General features: G+C 36.3%; 1 protein-coding gene across 3 annotated transcripts in view; it reads left to right on the top strand.

Annotated features, from left to right (window-relative positions):
- The window catches only part of DMXL1 (Dmx like 1), a 153,682-nt gene that overhangs the window by 25,924 nt on the left and 103,566 nt on the right, over positions 1-24,192 (top strand). For all 3 annotated transcript variants that reach the window (XM_069087836.1, XM_069087834.1, XM_069087835.1), the window contains exons 3-10: positions 5,225-5,302; positions 5,968-6,046; positions 9,436-9,568; positions 10,901-10,967; positions 13,376-13,557; positions 16,791-16,980; positions 17,736-17,904; positions 21,793-22,005. In XM_069087836.1, the coding sequence (XP_068943937.1) occupies positions 5,225-5,302; positions 5,968-6,046; positions 9,436-9,568; positions 10,901-10,967; positions 13,376-13,557; positions 16,791-16,980; positions 17,736-17,904; positions 21,793-22,005 (1,111 nt within the window). The remainder of the gene's footprint in view (positions 1-5,224; positions 5,303-5,967; positions 6,047-9,435; positions 9,569-10,900; positions 10,968-13,375; positions 13,558-16,790; positions 16,981-17,735; positions 17,905-21,792; positions 22,006-24,192) is intronic.

Here is a 24,192-nt window from a genome sequence, read left to right as displayed (position 1 = left end):
GTGAATTCATCAGATAGACAATCATTCTATTGAAGCAGATTACTGTACCTTCATTTGTTAATAGACTGCAGCTGTACCTGCAAAAATCTAATTATTTGCCCAAATTTCTGTTTTCATTTGATCATCCATGTACAATAGACATAATATATTGGCCAGTCTATAGTTGAAGTTTTTTTCAGTTTGAAAGTGGGAGGGAGATTGTTACATTGTAGCTATTTTAGATCTGGACTTCAGTCAGAAATTAAATGTACCTTCCTTAACTAGCAAAGGATCTTCATGGAAAAAATATGTATAAGTCATAAGGTAGATATGACTCAGTTGTGAATGGAATATGTCATAAGGTAGATTATGACTTGGTTCAGTAAGAATAGAATGAATTGTTCACTTCGTATTGTTAGGTTGATTTAGAAAATTTGCCATTTAAGCAAATATTCCATAATATATATTGAGGAAATATAGATTTCATACATTAAACCATATTTTTCATTTTACTTATTTTTATTTAGAGTTCTGCAACTTTGACCAAATTCTGTTTGGCAGTTTTAGGTCACACTGACTTGCATAACATGAGTTATATGCATTAACTTCTATCTTGATGAAAATTTTTTACTTTATAAGTAAAATCCAACTCATGATGCTTAGTTTAATGTACTTGTTTATTTATGAAGAACAATTAGGAGCTGAAGAAAGAGAGTAAAATTCCAGTTTCAAAGAATTTATTTATCAGAACTAAATGAAAGTAGGAAAAGGCATGTTGAGTAAACATTGCTATAAATGAAGGATGCACACATTTTGTGTAATTTCAAAGTTTCTTTTGTTTCTCCTATAGATTTAAAATTTCCAATTCAGTCTCAGATCAGATACTTGACACTTACTAGTCACAACCCCAATTGCCTCACCAAAAAATAAATAAATGAAATTTAAGAAAGTTTTAGGAGGTCAAAGGATTAGATAGGGGCAGGGCAGTTTAGTGTGAGTAATTTTGTTGGGATTTGTTTCAGAATAGGATAGTCAGTGTGGAAGCTAGAGATTTGATTAATTTAAGAAGTTTTAAATTTGGGTTGGAGCAGTTTGTCAAGGTTTTACATATATATATCAAGTACATGTATAAAGTTATATATATATATTATGTATATCAAACAGTATATCAAGGTTATATATCTTCTTATATATGGGGATATGAAGGCACTAGAATCTAGCCCTGGATACCTAACTGTGTGAACTTTAGACAGTCTCTTCTCACTGGCCTTTGGTTTCCTTCTTTTGTAAAATGAAGAGGATAAGATTCTAAAGTTCATAGTCTGTGAACCCTGGAAACTGCCACTGACTATGTGACTTTGAATAGAGTATTTGACCTCTCAAGACCTCCGTTCTTTGTTTTTGTTTTCCAAACGTGAGAAAAAGGAGAGGATTGTACCATATGATTTCTAAGTTCCTTTATAGATTCTTTGTGGCATACTAAAGGAAGATACGTCTGGAAAGGTATTGCTTCATTTTAAAAGAAAAAAATTTTTGAGGGGTGGTTGAAAAAAAATGCCATCCCAGGTATGAGCTTTGATTTATACATTTGAATTAAAATAAACTTATTTGGGAGAATAATAAATTAATAGAGTTATGAACTATACTCTAAATACCATATTTCAGTCACTAATGATATTTGTATCTGATCTAGGATTTAGAACCAGAAGGAAAGTTAGAGATTATTTAATTTGATTACTTCATTTTACAAATGCAGAAACTTCTGAGAGACATTAAGGGATTTGCCCAAGGTGCTACAAATAGTAAGCAACAGAGCCAGGAATTGAATCCTGGTTGTCTGATTATTTATCTAATGGTCTCTCCAAAATTCTGCATAATGTAGAATCAAGAAGAGATGTTTGGATGTTACCGATATTGTGAACTGGAAGCAATTTTAAATTTGAAAACATTCTTTTTAATTCTTTTTAAAAATTTAATATTTTATTTTTCCCAATTACATGAAAAAATAATTTAACATTCTATTTTTCAGATTTTGAGTTCTAAATTCTCTCTCCCCTCCCTGCCTCTCTTCTTCCTTCCACTGAGAAGGCAAGCAGTTTAACATAGGTTATACATATGTAGTCATGTAAAGCACATTTCCATGAAAGTCATGCATGAAAGAAAACATAGACAAAAAAAGATTAAGTAAAGAAAAAGTATGTTTCTGCATTCAGATGTCACCAGTTCTTTCTCTGGAGATGAAAAGCACCTTTCATCATAAGTCTTTCATAACTGTCTTAAATCATTGTATTACTGAGAATAAGTTATTCACAGTTGATTTTCATACAATATTACCGTTATTGTGTACGTTTTTTTTTTATTTGTTTATTTGGCCACATCAGTTCAATAAAATTGCTTCTAAGGCACAAAGGATTACAGTCATCAGTGTTAATTAGCATTGATGAAATCATGGATCCTTGGAATATTAAAGAAGAAACCTCATCCAAAGAAATACTCCAGAGTAGCCTCCTTCAGTGAAAATCAGTGTGTAAAGATTAGGAAGAAGTATTAATTTTTTTTTTAGTATATATATATATATATATATATTTGAATATTTGATTTTAAAACTTTGAATTCCAGATTCATTCCCTTCCTCCCTTGTCATGTGTCACCCTTACTGGGAAGATAAGCAGTTCAGTATAGGTTGTACATGTTTAGCTAATGCAAAACATTAACATAGTAGATATATTGTAAAAGACTGACTATATTTCCCTCCCTCTTATCCCTCCTCTCACTTGTTCTATTCTCTACTTTTATCCCTTACCTTTTCAAAAGTGGGTGCTTCCAGCTTTCCTCCTCCCCCAGCCTGTCCTTCTTTCCATCATCCCCCTCTCATCCCCTTCCCCCCTACTCACCTGTAGGGTGAGATAGCCTATTTAGTTTGTATTTCATTCCCTCCCCAAGCCAAATTCAATGAGAATAAGGTTGACCCATTCCCTTTTGCCTTCCTATTCTTCCCCTCCATTGTAACCATATTCCCTTGCCTTTTCTATATGAGATAGCTTACCCCATTCTGTCTTTCCCCATCTCCTCTCATTATATTCCTCTCTCACCTCTTAATTTCACCTTTTTAAGTATCATCCCTTCCTATGAAATTGGTCCTGTGCCTGCTATCTATATATACCTGTAAACATATATATATACACACACACATTCATATATGTATTCATATGCCCATATACCCTCATTTATAGACATATCTATCTATCTATCTATCTATATATTTCTATTCCTTTCAACTATTTTCATTCTGAGGAAAATTTCATCAGTTACAATTATTGTTTTTCCATGTAGGAATGTTAATAGTTCAACTTTGATAAGTTCCTTATGATTTCTTTTCCCTGTTTACCTTTTCATGCTTCTTGTATCTGAATGTCAAATTTTCTATTCAACTCTGTTTTTTTCAGCAAGACTGCTTGAAAGTCCTCTATTCCACTGAATGACCATATTTTCCCCTGAAACATGATACTCTTTTGCTGGGTAGGTGATTCTTGGTTTTAATCCCAGCTCCTTTGACCTCCAGAATATCATATTCCAAGCCCTTCGATCCCTCACTGTAGAAGCTGCCAGATCCTGGGTTATCCTGATTGTGTTTCCACAGTATTCAAATTGTTTCTTCCTGGCTGCTTGTAATATTCTCTCCTTAATGTGGGAACTCTGGAACCTGGCTATAATATTCCTAGGGGTTTTCTTTTTTGGAATCTTTTTTCAGGAGGTAATAGGTGAATTCTTTCAACCTCTATTTTGCCCTCTGGTACTAAAACATTAGGGCAGTTTTCCTTGAGGATTTCTTGGAGGATGATTTCTAGGTTCTTTCTTTGATCATGGTAGTCCAATAATTTTAAAATTATCTCTCCTGGATCTATTTTCCAAGTCAGTGGTTTTCCCAGTGAGATATTTCACATTGCCTTCTATTCTTTCATTTGTTTGGATCTGTTTAACAGCATCTTGATTTCTCATAAAGTCATTAGCTTCCATTTGCTTCAGTCTAATTCTGAAGCAATGATTCTCCTCAGTGAGCTTTTGAGATTCTTTTTCCATCTGGCAAATTTGGCTTTTTAAGGCATTCTTCTCCTCATTACTTTTTTGAGCCTCTTTTGCCATTTGAGTTAGTCTATTTTTTAAGGTGTGATTTTCCTCAGTCAGGCTGTTGACTCTCATTTTGTAATTTTCTTGCATCATTCTCATTTCTCTTCCCAATTTTTCCTCCACTTCTTTTATCTGCTTCTTAAGGTCCTCTGTGGCTTGTAACCAGCTCATATTTTCCTTTAAAGCTTTTGTTGTAGGAGTTCTGATTTCATTGTCTTCCTCCTGTTCCATGCTTTGCTCCTTTTTGTCCCCAAAATAGGATTCTAATGTTGGATTCTTCTGTTTGCTTTGTTTCCTTTGCCTGGTCATGTTGTCACTCAATTACTTGACTTTGGGGCTTTTTGCCACAGTAGGACTCTGCTACCAGACAAGGGAGCTTCGTACCAAATGCTGGGGTTTTCTCAGCTGCTGGAGGTATTAATTGGGTGCCCTTGCTGAAGCCTCCATATGCTCTGGCAAGGTGGACACACACGCCAGGACCTCCACCTTAGATCGCAATCCAGATCCAGGCAGGTTAAAGCAAGAGTGATTACCCCTCAGACTGGTTGCTTGGTCCCCCTGCACTCTGCAGGCCAGGAGCTGAAGCTGCCATGTGGGAGCAGCAAGCCAATGCACTCCTATTTACTGGGTCCCAAAGTCCAGACCTCACTGACCTCTCACTTTGTTCTTCGCATCTATTTGTTGATAATTCTGGAGAGGGCCACGGGCTGCTGGTGATCTGGAGTCCCTCTGGCTGGCAGCTGGTCAGGCCCTGGAGCTAAAACCACTGGCTCATGGGGCCTGGGCTCGGCTCCCAGAGCCCTTCGCTGGCTGATTCCTGCCGGGCTGTCCTCAGCGGGAGGTTAGCTTCTCTGTGTCATTTTATGGGTTCTGTAACTCCAAAGTTTGTTCAGAGTCCCCTTTTACATGAATTGGGGAAGGTGGAAGCTGGAGGAGGTCCAGCCATCTTGATTCCACCCCTCTGTACATGTTATTTTTAATTTTAAGAAAGCTTAAGTGTTTTTTCTGCTTGAAGGTTATAGTGAAGAAAGCTGCAAAAATTTTAGCAAGCTGCATAAAAATGTAACTAACATTTCTTTGTCTTGTTACATATTAATTTTTACTTTTCTCAATAAAGATTGCAGCATCATATGGAAACATTATCTGTGTTTTTGAACCAGTTAACCTACTGAAACAAAAGAACACTTCTAATGTGGTAAGCAGTTTATCGTTTTTTTTTCTTTTATGTTTTAAGATTTTTTTTTTATTGGAAGATCCTTTTCCTAATCTTGTATGAATAACAGTATATGAACCAACATTTAGGAAAATAATAACAGATAGGGTCTGGATTTCAGTATTGTTAAGGGTATATTAAGCATTTGCTTAAATATATTTTTCTTTTACTACAGCTGTAACCTAATTCAGATGAGCTATCTTGAAATTATTTTGACTGTCCTGATTCTTTGCTTATTTTATTGATAAAAATCATAGAGATTAATTAATGACTAAGTTTAGATCTTCATTAAACAGATGAACATCAGTATAAAAAAATTAAATGTCTAACTGTGAAGCAGTTTATGGGAATAATGTCCAAAGGATTAAGTCCTGTTGTTCAGCATTCAATTGTTTCTATGGTGGGGATAGAAATGATAGTATGGAGTTTGTAAATGGTCAAGTAGTATGAAGGAAAGATGTTTGAGCTCCTGGGAGCAGGCCATATGTATATCTTCATCTCATTTACTTAGAGCTCACTGAATTACTTGAACTCTTCTTTGTAAATGATTCTGTTTACAATGGGAATAAGCAGCAAATTTGTACATTTATTGAAGAGTGGAAAGAGGTGCCGATAATGCTCATCTTAATAATTTCTTTTGATTTTAGGAATTATATAATCAGTGGCAAAAAAGTGGCCAATTTTTTCTGGAGTCCATAGCACACAATATAACATGGGATCCCACAGGTAAGAAAACATGATTAAATGAAACATGGTATTTTGTATAGATATGATACTATTCTTAAATTTTAGTTTGGTAAAATTTTAGCTCGAGGAGAAATTTCCTGATATCCCGGGATAAAAATATCTTTGAATATATTCATAAAAATATATCTTGAATTTCCACTTATGTTCCATAAATTGATTTGTAATTCTTAAAAAGAGAGATAATTTTTAAAAGTATTATCACTATTTTGGTTACTGCAGAACTAAAGGAAGAGTAATAACCAGTGACCCATCACTTTTCTTCTTGTTGGCTGTAGCAATGCTATTGATTCAGAGGGTAGTTAAACTTTCATGTGGACAGTGGTACTAAAAAGGAATGAATTTTTCCTTAAGTATGTTTGGTGATCGATTTCAGTCTATATACAATGACTGTTTGTTACCTTATTAATCTTTGTTTAAACTTCAATTAAGAAAAATACACTTTTGTTTTTGTAATTTGTAAGAAGATTGATAATCCTCTTGCTTCAGAAATTACAATAATCCAATAAACATAAAATTCCATAAACATTTAAAAAGTGCAGAGGACTCTGCAAAGTACTATGGAGAGAAAAAATTGAGAAGAGTAATATGGAGTAAATCTAAGAAGGTAGAATAGGACCAGGTTGTGGAAGTTTTTGAATTTGAACTTTATTTGGTAGGCAGTAGTGTGCAATTGAAGGTTTTTGATCAGATGAGAAATATAACCAGGTTTATGAATTAAGTACATTAGTGTGGCAGCAGTATGGAGGATGGATTGGATGGGAGGGAGAAAAGAGGTAGGATGATAATCTTAGTAGGCTAATATAGTAATTCAGGTAGACAGTAATGAAAACTTATTCTAGGGTAGCAATAGTAGAAATAGGTAAGTATAGAATGAATGTGAGGGATAATGTGTTGTAGAATTAACAAAACTTGGCAACTTGTTAGATATGAGGTAAGGGAAGAGTCAAAGTTAATATCAAGGTTTCAGACATGGAAGAATGCAAAAATCTGGTGTTCCTGAAAAGATATGTTAAATCCGGAAGAGGAACAGGTATAGAGGGAAAGACAACAGATATGATTTGTAGCATACTGTTTGGGGTACCACAGGAATATCAGTAGCAGCAAGCACCCCAGCGTTCCCCAGGGTGGCTGCCAGCACAGGTTCTTAGATCTTCTTTGTTAAAGGAAAGCAACTCAAAATGGGTTAACAAGCTTATTTTAATCAGTCAAATATGTATCGTTCACCTAGTTCAGGGGAAAAAGGTCAGCACCCCGAACTTCAGAATATACAGACAGAATTATCAAGACAGAAACAGATCAAGTAGACAGTTTCCAAACTGTCCAACCATTTCATCCTTACCAAATCGACATCTGGGTTTTTCAAAGCCGGGGGACTTTCAACAATGGCTTCCCAGAGTTTCATCTGATCAAATTACAGAACACTTCTCAAAGTGAGCCCCAAAGCAAAGCCTCACATCGGGGCTTATATAGCCTTCTCCTGGCTCAGAGAATGTAACAACCTTATTGACCCACTGGCCAATCAAAAAGTATCTACTGAAAAACAAGCCTCCCACCCCAGGCTCCAGGTGCACTTTAGCCTAGGGGCAGGGAAGATCTTAAAAATTTACATTCCCATTACAATATCCTTGTAAAGATACTTGGCATTTGGCATATGCAGGTCTAGGGCTGGGGCTTGTTGGTCATGACTGGAGATTTAGATTTTTCTTAAGACAATAACTGTAACTGTTTTAGTTATTATCAAACCTCATCCTCATCATTGCTGCCACTACTGCTGTTATTTTGCCTGATGGTTTTCAGTGCTTCAGACTTTTTACTCATTATCTATTCCAGTGTTTAGTGTGAAATTATCCAGTGTTAAAGATGCCCACATTTTTCCAAGATTATTAACAGTTTTGGTTAGAGAAAGCAAGGACTACATTACTTTGAGTGTAAAACAGATCATTAACTACCCATTCTAGTTTCCATTGCACTAACTATATTTAAATAGAAATATAAAAACTTTCTCTACTTTTTCGCAAATGTCTTCTCAGTAAAATTTAAAAATATCCCCCACCCAACTCCCCTAAGGAGACAGTTTTACTTGTTCTGACTTTACTTTTCTGAAAGTCAGTTCAAGTTAATACCCACCGTGTGTCAGGCAGACACTGTGCTAAGCCACTCTAAATCAGAGAAGAGCAAAAAAAAAAAAAATAGTATACTAACAACTATGTGCAAATAAGAAATTTGCAACAAAGGGAAGCGACTAGCATTAAGTAGGATCAGGAAAGGCTGTTATATATAGCATTATTATATTATAGAGTTAAGGAGCTTAGTGTCACTGGATTGTAGAGTACATGGTATATAAGTCAGAAGGTCAGAAAGGCCCTGGTGGTGAAGGACTTTAAACACTACAGTAATTGATCTTTGAGGTAGTAGGTGTTGGGGGAGAGGATGACACTCAGACCTGTGCTTTAGGAAGATTAATTTGGCTACTGTAATGTTAATGGAATTTAAGATCTTCCCTTCCCATTAATAGGCCTCATGTGGAGCCCATTAAAGGAAGCTTGCTCAGAGGAGGCTTACTCATATGAAGACTTTCACACATTTTGTTAATTTCTGATTAGGCACAGAGTCATGAGGGTGGTAATGCCCTTTGGCTCTACAAAAGGGTATATATACTCTGAAGTTAGCATTTTGCTTTGGGGCTCACTCATTAGAAGAGTGTTCTTATGATTTGACCAGATGAGACTTTTGAGTAGCCAATAAGGATCCTTGGTAGCTCTGGAGAGATCAGTTTCCGTTGAAGAATGAAACTGCAAGCCAGAATGCAGATATTAGAAAGGAGTGAAAGGAAAGGAAAGGAAATTAAGGCACTAATTATAGATTGCCTTCTCAAGTTGTTTAGCCATGAAAGGGAAAGACCTGTGATGATTGCTAGCAGGGATGAACAGTTGGTCAGATGAGGATTTTTGGGGGATGGGGGGAACATAGGCATATTTGTAGTCAGTATGGAAGCATACAATAGACAGGGAGTGATTGAAGTTTAGTGAAAGAGTAGGGGTGATCAAGGGGCCAGTCTTTTGGATAAAACTGAATGGATCACTTTTGCATGTGCAATGATTTGCCATACTGTGTGAGACAGGGGTGAAGGAGGAGGTAGTGGCAGAATTAATCTGCATGGTGTGAAATGAGTAAAGAAAGGAAGAAGACAGCCCTTGGGGAATGACCTGAATTTGTTTTTCAGTGAATATAAGGCAAAGTTCTCAGTTGAGAGTGTGGGGGGTGAGAGAACACCATGGAATATTCCATAAAACTTCAATATATGTATGGAGTATAGTACATATAATATTGTATAAAGAAACAATAAACTATGCCTTATATCATTTTAGGCAGTCGTCTCTTAACTGGTTCTAGCTGTTTACAACTTTGGTCAAATAATAACTTGGAGAAGCAATCTGAAGATGAAAATCCTGAAAAAACAGATCTTAATTTTGGGGACTGGCGATGTATCTGGCATTGTAGGTAAGTAGCAAATATGCAAATAAAATCAGTTTTTAAATTATTTTAATGTCATAGATTTGTAGAATTAGAACTAGAAGGAACAGCAGATATTATCTAGTCTTAACCCCCTTATTTTCCAGAAAGGAAAGTTGAGAACCAGGAAGGTTATGACTATGTAAAGTCATACAGGTAGTAAGAGTCAAAGGTTCTATTCAAAAATGAAGAATGAACGACAACAACCAGTCAGAGGTAGGATTTGAACTCAGGAGGGCTTCCTCCTCCGGAGGTACTGCTTTTTCTACTTTACCATAGTATATTGAAAATGTTTCCCTGCTCTTCCTTAATTTAACTTTTCTGCCATTAGAAACGACTGCAAAGTCCAAAAGGGTGTGGAGAAGATAGGTTTTATTATTCTTCATTTAGAATTCCTTTTCTTCCTTCTTCCTTACCACTTATACTTGAGAATAGTTCTACAAATCTGTCTATATATGTTTGTTGAGTTAGGAAGAGGATGTTATCTTGTTTAGTGTTAAGTGTAAAAAGATGATCTATTTAAGGATGGATAGGGTGGGGAATGGAGGAGAAATTAAGTAGATAGATAAAGCCCGGCACAGCTTAGAGGAGATAAAATGATATTGGGAAATGAGCTAGATCTTATTTTGTAAGAACTAAAGGACAGTAACTAATAGTTTCAAAAAAGTATCAGAAAAGATTATATTTTAATGAGTCATGCCCATATCTAGGACTACTCTTAGTTAAACTCTATCAGATAATTTAGCTTGGAGAATTCTCCTATTACTGGTCCAAACTTCCTGAGGTTGGAAAGGATCTATGAAATTCTAGAAATCTAGTAACCAGCAGCTCTGTTTTTGTTTTTTTTTTTTTGGGGGGGGGGGGAAGCCTATAATGTAGTCTACTTAGAGTGGACTATAGGAATCCAGCTTTTAAAAATTAACTCCCTGTCCTTAAAATTTCCATCTTTAAAGCGGTAATTTTTTTATGTATTTTGAATTACTATATAGATGTTGATTTTTGAAGTCATCTTGGGTTTTAACTCATTTGATACCTCTTTTCCTAAGTTTTGAAGTTTTTTGTTGGCTTATGTTTATAAGACGTTTGTTTTATGAGAGATTATAGAAATGGATTTAATACTAGAGCAGTTGTCTGTTCAGGTATGGGAGTCTGAAGTTCTCGTTGGCATTTTAAATAGATTGCTCAGGTATGATTATATACGTATATATATAATTATATATATTATTCAACTAATAGAAAGGCAGTATTTAAATGCTTTCTTAATTTTATTATCCTTGAAATTCTTAGAGTGATCAAGGTAATTGCTTGTGTATTGTATAGGACTGCTTCCCAAGTTCACTTAATGAAATTTTCACCTGATGGAGAATTTTTTGCTACTGCTGGAAAGGTAAATATTAAAACTTCTGATTGTATGTTGTTGTATTTAGAGACAGAGAATACAATATTATTGTCATTGGCTTAATTTTAATTAAATGTTTCTTTCACTTTAACAAAATTTAGACTGTCATTATATTTTAGACTGGTCTTGTGACCATTCTTTAATATGCAGCAACTATATTTAAAAGTAGAAACTTGTATCACATGACATGAATTGTTTGAAAGGCATTTGCAAACATTTCTTGCTTGTGCACATTATGAGGTAAGTCATTGCTTCAAGAAAATATATCTAAAAACTCAGTGTCATGGAAAGCAGTTTTATATTCATGGTTTTCTATTTTGCCCTGGAGTATCCTCCAAATGATGATATCTCAAGGGCTCTTTTAAATTGTAAGAATGGGATGCGCTTATCATCTACATAGCCATTATCATCTCTAGCCAGAAGGAAAAACAAGGAAGTTTACTTTAATTCTCTGCCAGAAATTCATCTTGAGAGCTCTGGGCAGATCAAGTCTCCATAGTTTACTCTGTACTTCTCACCATACCAGACCTCCATGACTTTCTTGCTTTCCTTCTCCTTTATCAGAAATTGGCAAAGATCTGGTAGCCAAGCTTAAAGGTGGTTAAAAAATAATTAGGTGGCTTTTGGTTTGGGGTGGAGAGGATTTTTTTGGTGCTTGCTGCAGGTCCAAAAATACTTTGTGAAAAATTGGAGTACCACAGGATTCTTCCCTGGGTCCTCTTCTCTTAGCATCTATACTATTTCACATGGATCTCTATGCTGATGATTCTCAAAGGACATTCTTCCTTAACCTCTGCTGACCTTCAGTCTCATATCTCCAACTGCTTTTCAGATATCTCAAGCTGGATATCCAGTAGACATCTTAAATGCAATGTGTTGAAAAGAGAACTCATTATTCTTCCTCCTAAATCCTGTCCCTCTACCTTCTCCATTACTGTAGAAGGCAACACTATCCTTCCGTTCTTTAGGCTTACAAGCTACAGGTTACCCCTTTTCCCTTTACTGTCTCTAATCCGTCATACCAAACCTATCACCAATGCTTGTTGATTTCACCACTGCAGCATCTCTTATATGTGCCCCCTTCTGTTCTCTGACATTGCTGCCATGATGAGGGTGTACACAAGAGTCGTGGCAGTCAAAAGAGAGAAGAGGGCACATATAAGAGAAGTGCAGACCTTCACCTTCTCATGCATCAACTCATCAACTATTACAATAGCCTATTGATAAGTCTGCTGACCTCACATCTCTACCTATTCTGATTCATTCTCCATTTAACCATTGAAGTGATTTTCCTAAAGTGCAGGTCTGATTCTCCACCATCACCCCACCACCCTCCACCTTACCCCCTTGCAACAAATTCTAGTGTCTCCATCAAATCCAAAAATGCTATTTGGCATCCAAAATCCTTCATAACCTGTTCTACCCCCCCATCCCTGGCTCCTACCAATGTTACACTTTACTCCCATCGCATATTCTTTAGTCCAATGACCCTGGCTTCCAGGCTGTTCCATGAACAAAACACTCCTTTGCTAAGCTCCAGGCATTTTTTATGTTGTTCCCCATGCCTGTGATGCTCTCCCTCCTCATCTCTACCTACTGACCTCCTAGTCGTCCTGTAAGTCCCAATTAAAATATCATCTTCTACAAGAAACCTTTTCCAACCCTTCTCAATTCTAGTGTTTTCCCTCTCTTAATTATTTCCTTTTTATTCTCTATGTAGCTTATTTGTACATATGTTTGCTTATTGTGTCCCCTATTAGCTTGTGAGTTCTTTGAGGTCAGGAATGTCTTTTGTCTCTTTGTATCCACAGCCTTTAATACAGGGCCTGGCACATAGGAAATGATTAATAAATACTTAATTATCTTCTGATTGGCAAGTCACTTAACCTCTTTGAGCCTCAGTTTTCTCATTTGTAAAATGAGGATGAAAAATTACTTACCTTTTAGAATTGTTGTGAGAAACAAATGAGAAAACTCCCTACAACTATAAACTGCAGAATAATTTTCAGTCTGTTTTAGTAGAGGGAATTTGTTCCCTGGAATGGAGTTTCCTACAGAGATGAAATCACAGGTCTAGTTCAAAAAGAGCAAATAAAAGTGCTTATTCATCATAAAGCACATTATTAGGCTGAAATTATTATTTAGTTAAACTGATAGACTCTAGTATTCATGCCATTGGGCATTGTTTTTGAACTGTCCTTTAAAAAAAAAAAGCCAACAAAACACCCTCAAAAGAAAAATTTTAAACTGATGGGAAACAGGTTCTTAATTTTATATAACCAAAATACTTCAAAGTTAAACTTTGTGTGATCCTGTTCTAACATGAGTGGTTTTCACCTCTTTCTTTTTTTTTTTTTTTTTGTTATTATAATATTTTTTTTTTTTTTTCTCTTTAGGATGACTGCCTTTTGAAAGTCTGGTATAATACAGACAACTGGCGGTCAACAGTTACCTCTGAAGATAGAGGGCCACAAAAGCAAACACGAGGAGGAGAAGTTGACTTTTCCTTTGTTTACCTGGCACATCCTAGAGCTGTGAATGGATTTTCTTGGCGGAAGACCAGCAAATACATGCCTAGGTTAGTGATAAGTTTTTCAGTGGTATGAATGCCACTATGAATTATGCCATTATGAATAATGACTTCTCTGTTTACTTCTAGAGATACTGTTAACTGTAGAACTTGAGAGGCTGAGAAGATTTGAATGCTCAAATAAAGAGTGGAGCTAATAAGGACACTGACTGAATTGTTATATCAAGATTCATGACCTAATTAATGAAATCCCTTTTCTATTGACTTCTTAAAAGATATTTTCTTTGCTTAAAAATAAAAACTTCTCAAGAAATCTAGAATATAAGTTGACTATAGCTATAGAATTACCTCTCTTCATCAGCTGTCAGCTACCATTTTTCTTGATTAGTTTTACCTACCCTTCATCAGTTGGTAAGATATCAGTAGTATTAGTGGTTGAGTTTTAAAATATAATAAAAATATGACTTAAATCCTTTTGAGGCTTTATGTTTTGCACTTTCTTAGATATAATCATCATTTCACCTTCGTGCTTCTCAATTTTAACCACAGAGTTGAAATGGTCAAGTTTCACATCAATTAATTATTCTACACTTTTATCTATATATCAGGTTTATTGTTATTTGACTGTTCAATTTTATTTTTATATTTTTGATTCAGTAATTCAAGTCAAGTTAAACATTTTTATGCTCTAATACTCTTATAATTTCTTTTTTTTGGTCTAACAGTCTCAATTTCAAAAATTAAGTAGTTTTTCATTAGGATATACAGTAATACAGGCACATAGTTACAACATCTGCCACAGTCATTTTTTTCCTTTGTATTCTAAGAAGATGTAGTTATATCTTATTTTCTGATTACATTTTTTCTTACTCAGTCACTACAGTGCCATATACATTTTTTCTTTTTGCCTTTGTGCCATAAAATAATTTATAGTCTTTCCAATCTAACATAACCACCAAGTAACATTTTAGATGATTACTGTAATAGAACTAAAGTTCTGTTATTTTAAGTCATTCAGACTGAAACTGGATATTGTTGACATTTACAAATCTTATCTCAGGTACATGGGCTGAAATAAAAATATGAATAGTTTTTAATCCTGTTGGCTAATGCTTTTGTTATGAATAAAAATAAATCATATTTCATTGTAAAAATCAAGAAAATTGTTCAGGAAAGCCTGTCAAAGAACTATAATTAATCCCCATGCGGTCTTTTATCTTCAGTTGTTATTTGTAGATCTTAAAGTCTTGCTTGGGATGAGGTCTTTGGCTAGCCTAAATTAGAGGCAAATAAAATCATCTGAAGCCGCCATGATAAGCTCTGAGTGTCCCAAGATAAGTGGGACATGTACCTAGTGTGTCTTATTCCTCTAAGTTCTGTAGATCTTCTGGCTACAGAACGTTTGCCCAGCACTTTGATTATCCATTCTGTTTTCTCCTTATTGATGATGGTATGAATTTTGGATCTCTCATCTTGCTCTTTTCTCCAGTATCTTTGGTCATCTTAATTCTTTCTGTTTATCAGGTTTCTCAACTCCACTGTCCCCCTGAATCTTTTGTTCATGCTCAAGTTCATTAGACCTAGCTTCTTTTCCTGATGTCTTCCATATGTATACTATACAGCATCCAGTGTAACAAATATGTTCTATAATTTTTGAAAATGTGTATTAAACAGGTACTTAATAAACCAGACCAAAAGGGAAGGCAGTTAATAAAAACAGAAATGTGCTCTATTTGACAGGCATAAAGAAAAGGATTCTGCTGAAGGCTGTGGGTTTTTTTTTTTTTCTTTACATACTGAATCACTCCTAGAAACAAATTCTTTTGAAAGGGCTTATTGGCTTTTACCTGGTGATTGCCCATGTGGGTAATTAATAAATTTATTATTAATCCTTAGAGACAACTAGGTGCCTCAGTTTCCCCAACTGTAAAAGGTGGATAATAACAACATATACTTCCCAGGGTTGTTGTGAGGATCAAATGAGATATTTGTAAAGTGCTTAACACAGTGTCTAGCACACAGTTGATGCTTAATGAGTCCCTCCTTTTTTCCTCTTTTCCTTCCTTGTTTCCTTTCTTGATTCTTCCCTTCCTTCCTTCAATTTGTATTGGGGTAAGCTCACCCAGAGGAATGAGCCACTAACTAGATAAGTAATATGTGTTTGAAAACACTGTTTTAGCTCCTGAAACTGCATATTTCCATATTCTGAGAGAAAAATATAAATACTTACAGTACTCTGTTACAGTGCTATGCTAGTGCTCATTGTGGAAAATGTCCATGGATACTGTGTGACTACACTTAGTAAAAAACACATAGCAAGAATGGATTCATACTGTAATTAATAACTAAAAAATCAAGATAGATTATTTTAAACCACAGTCTCTTAACTTGGGGTCAGTGGCCTCCCAGGGTTTCTATGGATAGATTTCATGAGGTTGGATGGGAGAAAAAACTAACTTCTTCATTTTTTCTAACCACTAAGTGAAATCCGGCATTTCTTTCAATTTAGAATTTTTTAAGAAAACATTATTCTGAGAAGGGGTTCATAAGTTTCACTAGACTATCAAGAATGCATGCTAAAAAAAAACCCTGTTTTTAGAGGATATTCATTTCTATGTGAGCCATTTTCATATGACACTGAGTTTCATTCAAAGCAACACTAGTGATTGTGTCATGCTACCTCAGGTCATGGAAGAGTTTTGAAAATCTAAGTAGTTAGTTGCTGGATTAAGAATAATAGAAAGAAGTGCAATGGTATGGAAAACGGTGTTGCATTGAAGTAGAGGTTTCTAAATAGAGGCTTTACAATTGCCCTTTTGAACACATTAAATCTTTATATTTACTATAAACTTTTCTTCACTGATACTTTAAAAATTGAATGTATGTTGTTGTTTTTTTAAGCAATCGGGGTTAAGTAACTTGCTCAAGGTTATACGGCCAGTTATTTCTGGGTATCTGAGTATCTGAGCCCGGATTTGATCCAGGTCATCCCAACACTGGAGCCGGTGCTCTTACTCGCTGAGCCACCTGGCCCCCCCTAAGCAATTGGGGTTAAGTAGCTTGCTCAAGTTTACACGGCCAGGTGTTTCTGGGTGGGTGCTAAGTGTCCGAGCCCGGGATTCGATCTCCAGGTCGTCCTGACACTGGAGCCAGTGCTCTTATTCGCTGAGCTACCTGGCCGCCCCTTGAATGTATGTTTAAGTAATACGGAATAATTTCCATCATTGCCATGGTAATTTTCTGCACTGGATTTGTATTCTCAATATTGTTTTCTTCCACAGGGCTTCTGTATGTAATGTATTGTTGACTTGCTGCAAAGATAATGTGTGTCGCCTATGGGTAGAGACTTTTTTACCGAATGATAGTCTTTTATATGAAGGAAACTACAACCACTGGACTGATCCAGTTAATTTAACAAATAACTTCAAGAGGAATGCTTCCAGTAAAGAAAGAGTTCAAAATGCCTTGGAAGTAAGTGCTATAGTTTAGATGTTTCTACAAGCTTTGGGAGTGATTTTTATAATAAGACTTTTAAGTCATAGAATCGAGATTTGGAAGGACAATAGAGATCACCCAGTTGAATTCTGTGTTTTATAGATGATTGAGTTATATGACCTAAAAATTAAGTTCAATTAGATTTAACTTAGGGAAAGACTCAGAGAAAGAAAATTTTGCTACATATTTTTTGAAGCATCATATTTTTCCAATGTAGAAAGTAATTTTAAAAAATTTACCCGATGACTAAAAAAAAATCAACAAGCCCTGTCGATTTAAATAAAATAAATGCAATCTGAGTAAAAGAATTGAGGTTGCCAGAGTAAAGTTTTTCTTTTTACCTTTTTCTTTTTTTTGCTTTTTGGAGGGCAGTTGGGGTTAAGTGACTTGCCCAAGGTCACATGGCTAGTGTGTGTATGTGTTAAGTGTCTGAGGCCAAATCCGAACCCAGGTCCTCCTGACTCCAGGGCCGGTGCTTTATTTACTGTGCCACCTAGCTGCCCCCCATCTTTATAGCTTTTTTTAACCTAAAACTTTGATGTTATATAATGTAATACCTTAGAGAAATAGTGTTGGAGTTAATATATCTGATCACTTGAGGAGAGAAGGCTCCTGAGCATTATCATTCAGTTGTCAGTGTATTTTGTAGCTCATAAAACAAATGTATTAAGAATACACTTAGTTTATGAGAATAAAGGCACTCTAAATTAAAGACCATTTTATCCACATAGGTAAACCTGAGGCATTTTCGTAGAGGACGAAGAAGATCCCTTGCACTTGTAGCACATACTGGTTACCTGCCACACCAGCAGAATCCTCATCAGGTCCACAGGAATACCCCCTTGCAGGCCAATGCACTTTGCCACTTTCATATTGCAGCCAGCATCAACCCAGCCACAGGTAAAAACCCTGGCTCCTTCAGAAAGCTTCATTTAGGGTGAGATAGTATCACGGGATTCTAAATCCATGCATGTTCTACTTTTGTATTTTATAGGTAACAAAATGTGGAATATGGGCACCAAGTGCCATGTGTATAAACTATAGATGCCATGAAATCCCCCGTCACCACTTTGAACCCTTCCCCAGAGACAACAGCCCCGCTGTTCTTCTTAAGCAAATTTATAAACAGATTGAGCTTCTTCTTCACAGAAGGGAGGGAGTGGGGCAGGAGAGGAAATGACAGCTTCTGGGGGGTTGGTGGGTAAAGTCTCATGTTGTTGTAGTAGCCTAAAGAGTACCAGATCCGCACCCAGGACCTGTCACTCCTAACCCCAATTGCATGCACTTTCACTTGATTCAAGAATAGGTTAGACTTCTCAGTCAGTCCTCCTCAGTCATTCAAGCATTTACCTTTGCTGCAAAGTGGCGGCCCTGCAGCCACCAGAATGCTGTGCATTCTAAGACCGTGTGTTCACTATCTTGTTACCAAATTCCAAGTGTATAATGCCTAGATAGCATAGGGAAGAGCATGTATGTGTGTATCTGTGCATGTGTGTAGTTATTGTGTCTAGATGTATAAATATATGTATTGTCTACATGTGTTGTGTATATTGGTATATGTATATATGTGTATGTATTGTGTGTACACATGTATATATAGGGTATATAGGTATGTGTATATACATACATGTATGTGTGTGCATGTGTATTGTGTATATAGGTATACATGTGTAATGGAAATGCAAATTTAAAGATCTTCCCTGTCCCTAGGCTAAAGTGCACCTGGAGCTTGGGGTGGGAGGCTTGTTTTTCAGTAGATACTTCTTGATTAGCCAGTGAGTCAACAAGGTTGTTACATTCTCTGAGCCAGGAGAAGGCTATATAAGCCCTGATGTGTAGCTTTGTTTTGGGGCTCACTTTGAGAAGTGTTCTGTGATTTGATTCGGATTCTGGGAAGCTGTTGTCCAGAGCCCCCCAGCTTTGAAAAACCCAGATGTTGAAAGCCAGATGTTGATTTGGTATGGATGTAATGGTTGGACAGTTTGGAAAGCTGTCTACTTGATCTGTTTCTGTCTTGATAATTCTGCCTGTATACTTTGAAGTTCAGGGTGCTGACCTTTTTCCCCTGAACAAGGTAAACGATATATGTTTGACTGATTAAAGTAAGCTTGTTAACCCGTTTTGAGTTGCTTTCCTTTATCAAAGCAGATCCAAGAACCTGTGGTGGCAGCAACCCTGAGGACGCTTGGGGTGCTTGCTGCTACAACATGCATGTGTATATACATGTATGTGTGTTGGGTATATAGGTATATGTATATACAGATATGTGTGTATACATCTTTGTACATATGTAGTGTATTGTGTACTAAATCCATGCATGTTACACTTTTGCATCCTATAGGTAACAAAATGTGGAATGTGGGTACCAAGTGCAGTGTATTACCATTTATAGGGGATGGGGTAAGGGTTAATTGGCACAGGAGATAGTGAAGCAGTGGCTAGATGGATGGAGAACAAAGAGAGAGAACAATGTCACAAAACCCCAGAAAGGAGGTAATATATGGACAGAGAGTGTAGTAGATAGTACAGAGATCAGGAAGTAAGAGTATTGAGTAACAGCTATCAGATTTGGCAATTAAGAGATTTGGCAGTTGGTAACGTTGGAGGGAGCAATTTTAGACTGAAACTTATTGCTATTGAACTTTATGTCCAAAACCATATTGCAAATGATTAGGAAGTGACAGGAGAGGAAGTAGAATTAATGAGTGTACACAGTTTTTTCCAAGGTTTTGCTTAGAAGTAATGGTATATATCATGTGAATTTTCTTGTAAGTATGAGGGAATAGCTCTCCTATGAGCCATTTTTCCATTTAACTGTAGTTTCCTTCACAGTGAGAGGCTTAATATGATTCAGTTCCTCCCTTAGTGTGTCCATCAGTTATTGACAAGGAGCTCACGTTTAGGTACCAGTAGCTAACTTAATATGAAGTTCAGATCCTTTATTACCATCTCCACCATTCTGCCATGGGTACTGCACCAGCAGACCATTGAATATAGGTTTGCCATGATGAAATAATTCATCACCATGTGGTTGGTTTACTGGTGGTCAGACTTTTGGTGCTTTAGTTTAGAGAGGCTGTTCCTCAGAAAGTAGGCATATTAGAAGTTATTGAAAGCCAACCCCCTCATCTTATAGATGAAGAAACTGAAGCTCAGTGATCAGGTGACTTGCAGAGGTGTAAGTGGCACAGTTGAGACTTGAACCAGGTCTTCTGAGTTCAAATGCCCCATTCTTTCTGCTGCACCACATGATAGAATCATCCAGAATCTGTGTTCTGCTACCATGATTTAAAAAACCCAGTGTGTCCTGTATACCAAGATGGGGCAGTAGAGTAGAGTTTTGTGGAACAATCAGTTTTCTGTTGATTAAAAAATAAATAGAAGGCAATCATTTCTTTAAATAAGTTCTAGAATTATCACTGAATGAATTAAGGGAAAATGTTTTTAAAATTCAATTTATTAATAATATTACTTTCAGAAAATCAAATTCAAATATAGAAATTCTTTAGGGATTTTGGCATGCCAAGCTAGTTTTGAAACATAAACTATCAGTATTGGCTTCCAGTCATCAGGTACATTTTTTATTTGGCATGTCTTCTCCAAGGCTTTTTTAAAATTGTTGATAATCTTTAGTTTTTATATCATTTACATTTTTTAATATATCCTTTCACATCCTTTCCCCAGCAAGTCATCTTTGTAGCAAAAAAAGAAAAAAAAGACATCAGCAAAAAACCCCAAGCCTGTGACTGTTAGCATGTACAGTATTTCATACCCACATTCCACCTGTCCAGCAAAAGATGGGAGGTGCATTTTCTCTTTTCTTCTTCTGGGACAAGCTTGATCATTATAATTACACATTCAGTTTTGTTTTGTTCTTGTTCTTTGCATTTACTTGTAGTCTTTGGAAATATTGCTTTCCTTGTTCTTCATTCTGTGTAGTTCACGTAAGTTTAATAGATTATGTTTATCTAAAATCTTCAAATTCATATTCTGTGGCATTTATACACCGTGTATTTTAGTCAGCCCTACTCAGTTGATGGGCAACTACTTTGTTTCCATTTCTTTACTGCCATAAGAAAAGGCTGCTATAAATATTTTGGTGTGGATGGGAACTTCTTTCTGTTTTTAACATCTTTGGGATATGTATATGCCTGGCAATGGGAACTCCAGGAAAACAGTTATGGATATTTTAGTTACTTTCCTTGCGTAATTCCAGATTACTTTGTAGCATGGTTATATCATTTCTGTGCTGCAAATAGAGTGTGCCTATCTTCCTGTAGCCTCTCCAACATTAACTGCTCTAAGGAAAAATGTTTGATTGTCCTCAAAAAATCATTGTCTGCCAACTCAAATCCCTTTTAGGTTGTGAATTATAATTTTGCATGACAGGAATAATGTTTGCTTTGTTTAATTTGGTAATACTCTTATTTGAGAATATATAAATATGTTCTTTAATCAAAACAATTCAGTCCTAATAATATTAATATAGGGTTGTTAAACATGTCACATCTTTCAGATGACTTGACTAAAAAATATATCATAGACTAAAGTTGGCCACATGATTATAATTTTTCTCTTATAGACTAACCACTCTTAGTGTTTAGTAAGATAAGTAACCACTTATCTCATAGATTTTGAGAGAATGTGCAGAGTGACTTGTGTGTGGGTTACATTTATTTTATACTTTTTGTGATTCTTTATATGACTACCAATGCCAAAAGTATGGAGCTTAATTGTTTCATGTGATCAGGTAGCAAGTAATTAATTTTTGACATTTTTGCTTTGTAGACATTCCTTTACTTCCTTCTATTACATCTCTCAGTCTTGGTGAAAATGAAGAAAAGAGTGGGCCTTTTGTCGTACACTGGCTTAACAATAAAGAATTGCATTTTACTTTGTCGATGGAGGTCTTTTTACAGCAGCTTCGAAAGAGTTTTGAACAGCCACCTTCGGAAGCGAGTATGGAAGAATCTAATCAGGTGGATGGAAAATCTGATGAAGGTAATGGCTTAAGAAAAATAAGGAATATGTAAAATAGTTTGAGTCAGTCAAATTGTTCTTCAGTACATACATACATTTTTATATCATGAAGATAACTAATCATATATTTGAATGGTTAATATTGTCAAGGTACCGTATGTGGTATTATATGGAATACAAAGAATTATAAGATTTTGCCCTCAAGAAAACAGAAACTAGAATTTTCATCTGTATAACCTCCCCTGCGTCCCCTCCCCCCAATCAGTTTCCTTCACTGTATTTATGACCCTTGTCATATACTTTGAGGTTCAGCCACTGGCCTTTTCCAAGATTAATCAGTGTGCACTTGGCTTCTTTCATTCCTCATCCTTCTTCTTGGCCCCTCTTGGTTTGAGTGCTGTTGACCACACTCCTCTTGTATACTAGCTCCTCTTTTTGCTCCTGTGCCAGAATTTCTTGTATCTCTGACTAAACCACTCATTTTCAGTCTCATTTGATGGATTACCAATCCATTCCTACAGCTGTGGAGATTCCCCAGTTTTGTTCCAATGTTTCTTCTTTTCTTTCTCTAAACCCTTTCCTTGTGATCTCAACTTCCATGGATTTAGCTGCCCCTGTTCTCCATTTTATGTATCTAGCCCTAATCACTCTTGATTAGTTTCACATCTATTATTAGCTTCACACCACTATTATTCACCTCTACTTAGATAGCCAGTCTTCTTTTCAATTGATCAGTTCAAATAGAACCCATTATCTTTCCCCCTAAGGTATATACCCTGCCTCCAAACTTTTCCTCCTCCCTTGAGGCTGTCCCTGTACTTACAGTCAGTCTTGAAGTCCACTTTGTCCTTTACCTCAGCTCCATATCAATTTCCAGGTCTTGTTGATTCTGTTTCACAATTAATCACCTTTATCTGCTTCTCTTCCTTCACTTGGCCACTCCCCTAAATCAGACCCTCCTTACCTCTTGCCTGTACTTTAGAAATTACCTCCTAATTGGTCTCCCCATTTCCATTCTATTCACTTTCCAATCCGTCTTCCATTCAGCTGCCAGATCTTCTTAAGCTGAAGTCTGATCACCGAACTGCAATCAGTCAGCATTTATCCAGAGATAAAGTCTGTTTGTCTAGATGACACAGTGCATTGGAAAGGTAGCTTGGGCCCAGGTTGTGAAGGGCTTTAATAACTAAGCAGGAGTTTTGATTTGATTCTAGACTTTGAGTAGGGGAATCAAAGAAAGGGAAGTAAGACAAATCACATTGGTCCTGCTGCATATGATCAACTGGTTTCAAGGGGAATTTGAGGAAGGGAGACCAATTTAGATGGCTCTTGCAATAATCCAGATAAGGGTAATGATGCCTCATCTAAATTAAGGTTGTGACTGAGTAGAGAGATGGTACGATGGTAGAAAAAGCAAGATTTGGTCCCTGGCTAGATATGTTGGTTGAGGAGGATTTAAGGATAATGCATACGTTACAAAGAGTCTTTGGAAGAAAAGGGAAGTTTGGAAGAGAGGAAGATTCAGGGGAAAAATAAGGAGTTCTATCTTGGACATGTTGAATTTGATTTGTCTTCAGGACTAGTTTTGAAATGTTCCATTGGTATAGATGATTGAGACTGAAACTCAGGGGAAAGGCTGATGCTAGAGATTAAAATCTTTATATTATCTCCTTATATTTGGTTTAATCTAGACAATATAAAGAGAAAAGAATAGAACACCAGGTTAGAGTCTTGCCAGCCATAGTTAAGGGGTTTTGAATATGGATGATGAACTGGTAGAGAAGACTGAGGAGTAGTTAGATGGGTGAGAAGAGAATCAGGTGTCACGAAAGCTCAGAAAAGAAGAAAGTGTCCAAGGGAAAGTACTAAGGAAAGAATCATATTTGGAAATGAAAAGATCATTGGTAACTTTAAAGAGAACAGCTTCAGTTGGAAAAGTGGCAAAAGTTTGAAGGTTAGTGAGGAGAGAGGAGGCCTGGTGTGGGTAGTTGATCCTGGGAGATTTACTAAGAAAGGTGGAGAGGCACAGGATGACAGCTTCAGGGGCAGTAGGTTCTGGTGAAAGGTTTAAGAATGACATCTGAGTGTGTTTGAAGGCATCAAAGAAGGAACAAGCGTATAGTGAAAGGTTGAAAAGAGTGTGATCGAGGAAGGAGGAAAGGCCAGGCCCACATTATCAGAGATGAGAAATGGAACAGAGTGGAAGGT

This window comes from Petaurus breviceps, unplaced genomic scaffold (genome assembly GCF_028583685.1).
Source record: "Petaurus breviceps papuanus isolate PSGF00001 unplaced genomic scaffold, PetGlider_PUasm1.0 183, whole genome shotgun sequence".
NCBI lineage: Eukaryota > Metazoa > Chordata > Mammalia > Diprotodontia > Petauridae > Petaurus > Petaurus breviceps.
The sequence above is the reverse complement of the archived record's forward strand: the minus strand, read 5'-3'. Positions and strand labels throughout refer to the sequence as shown.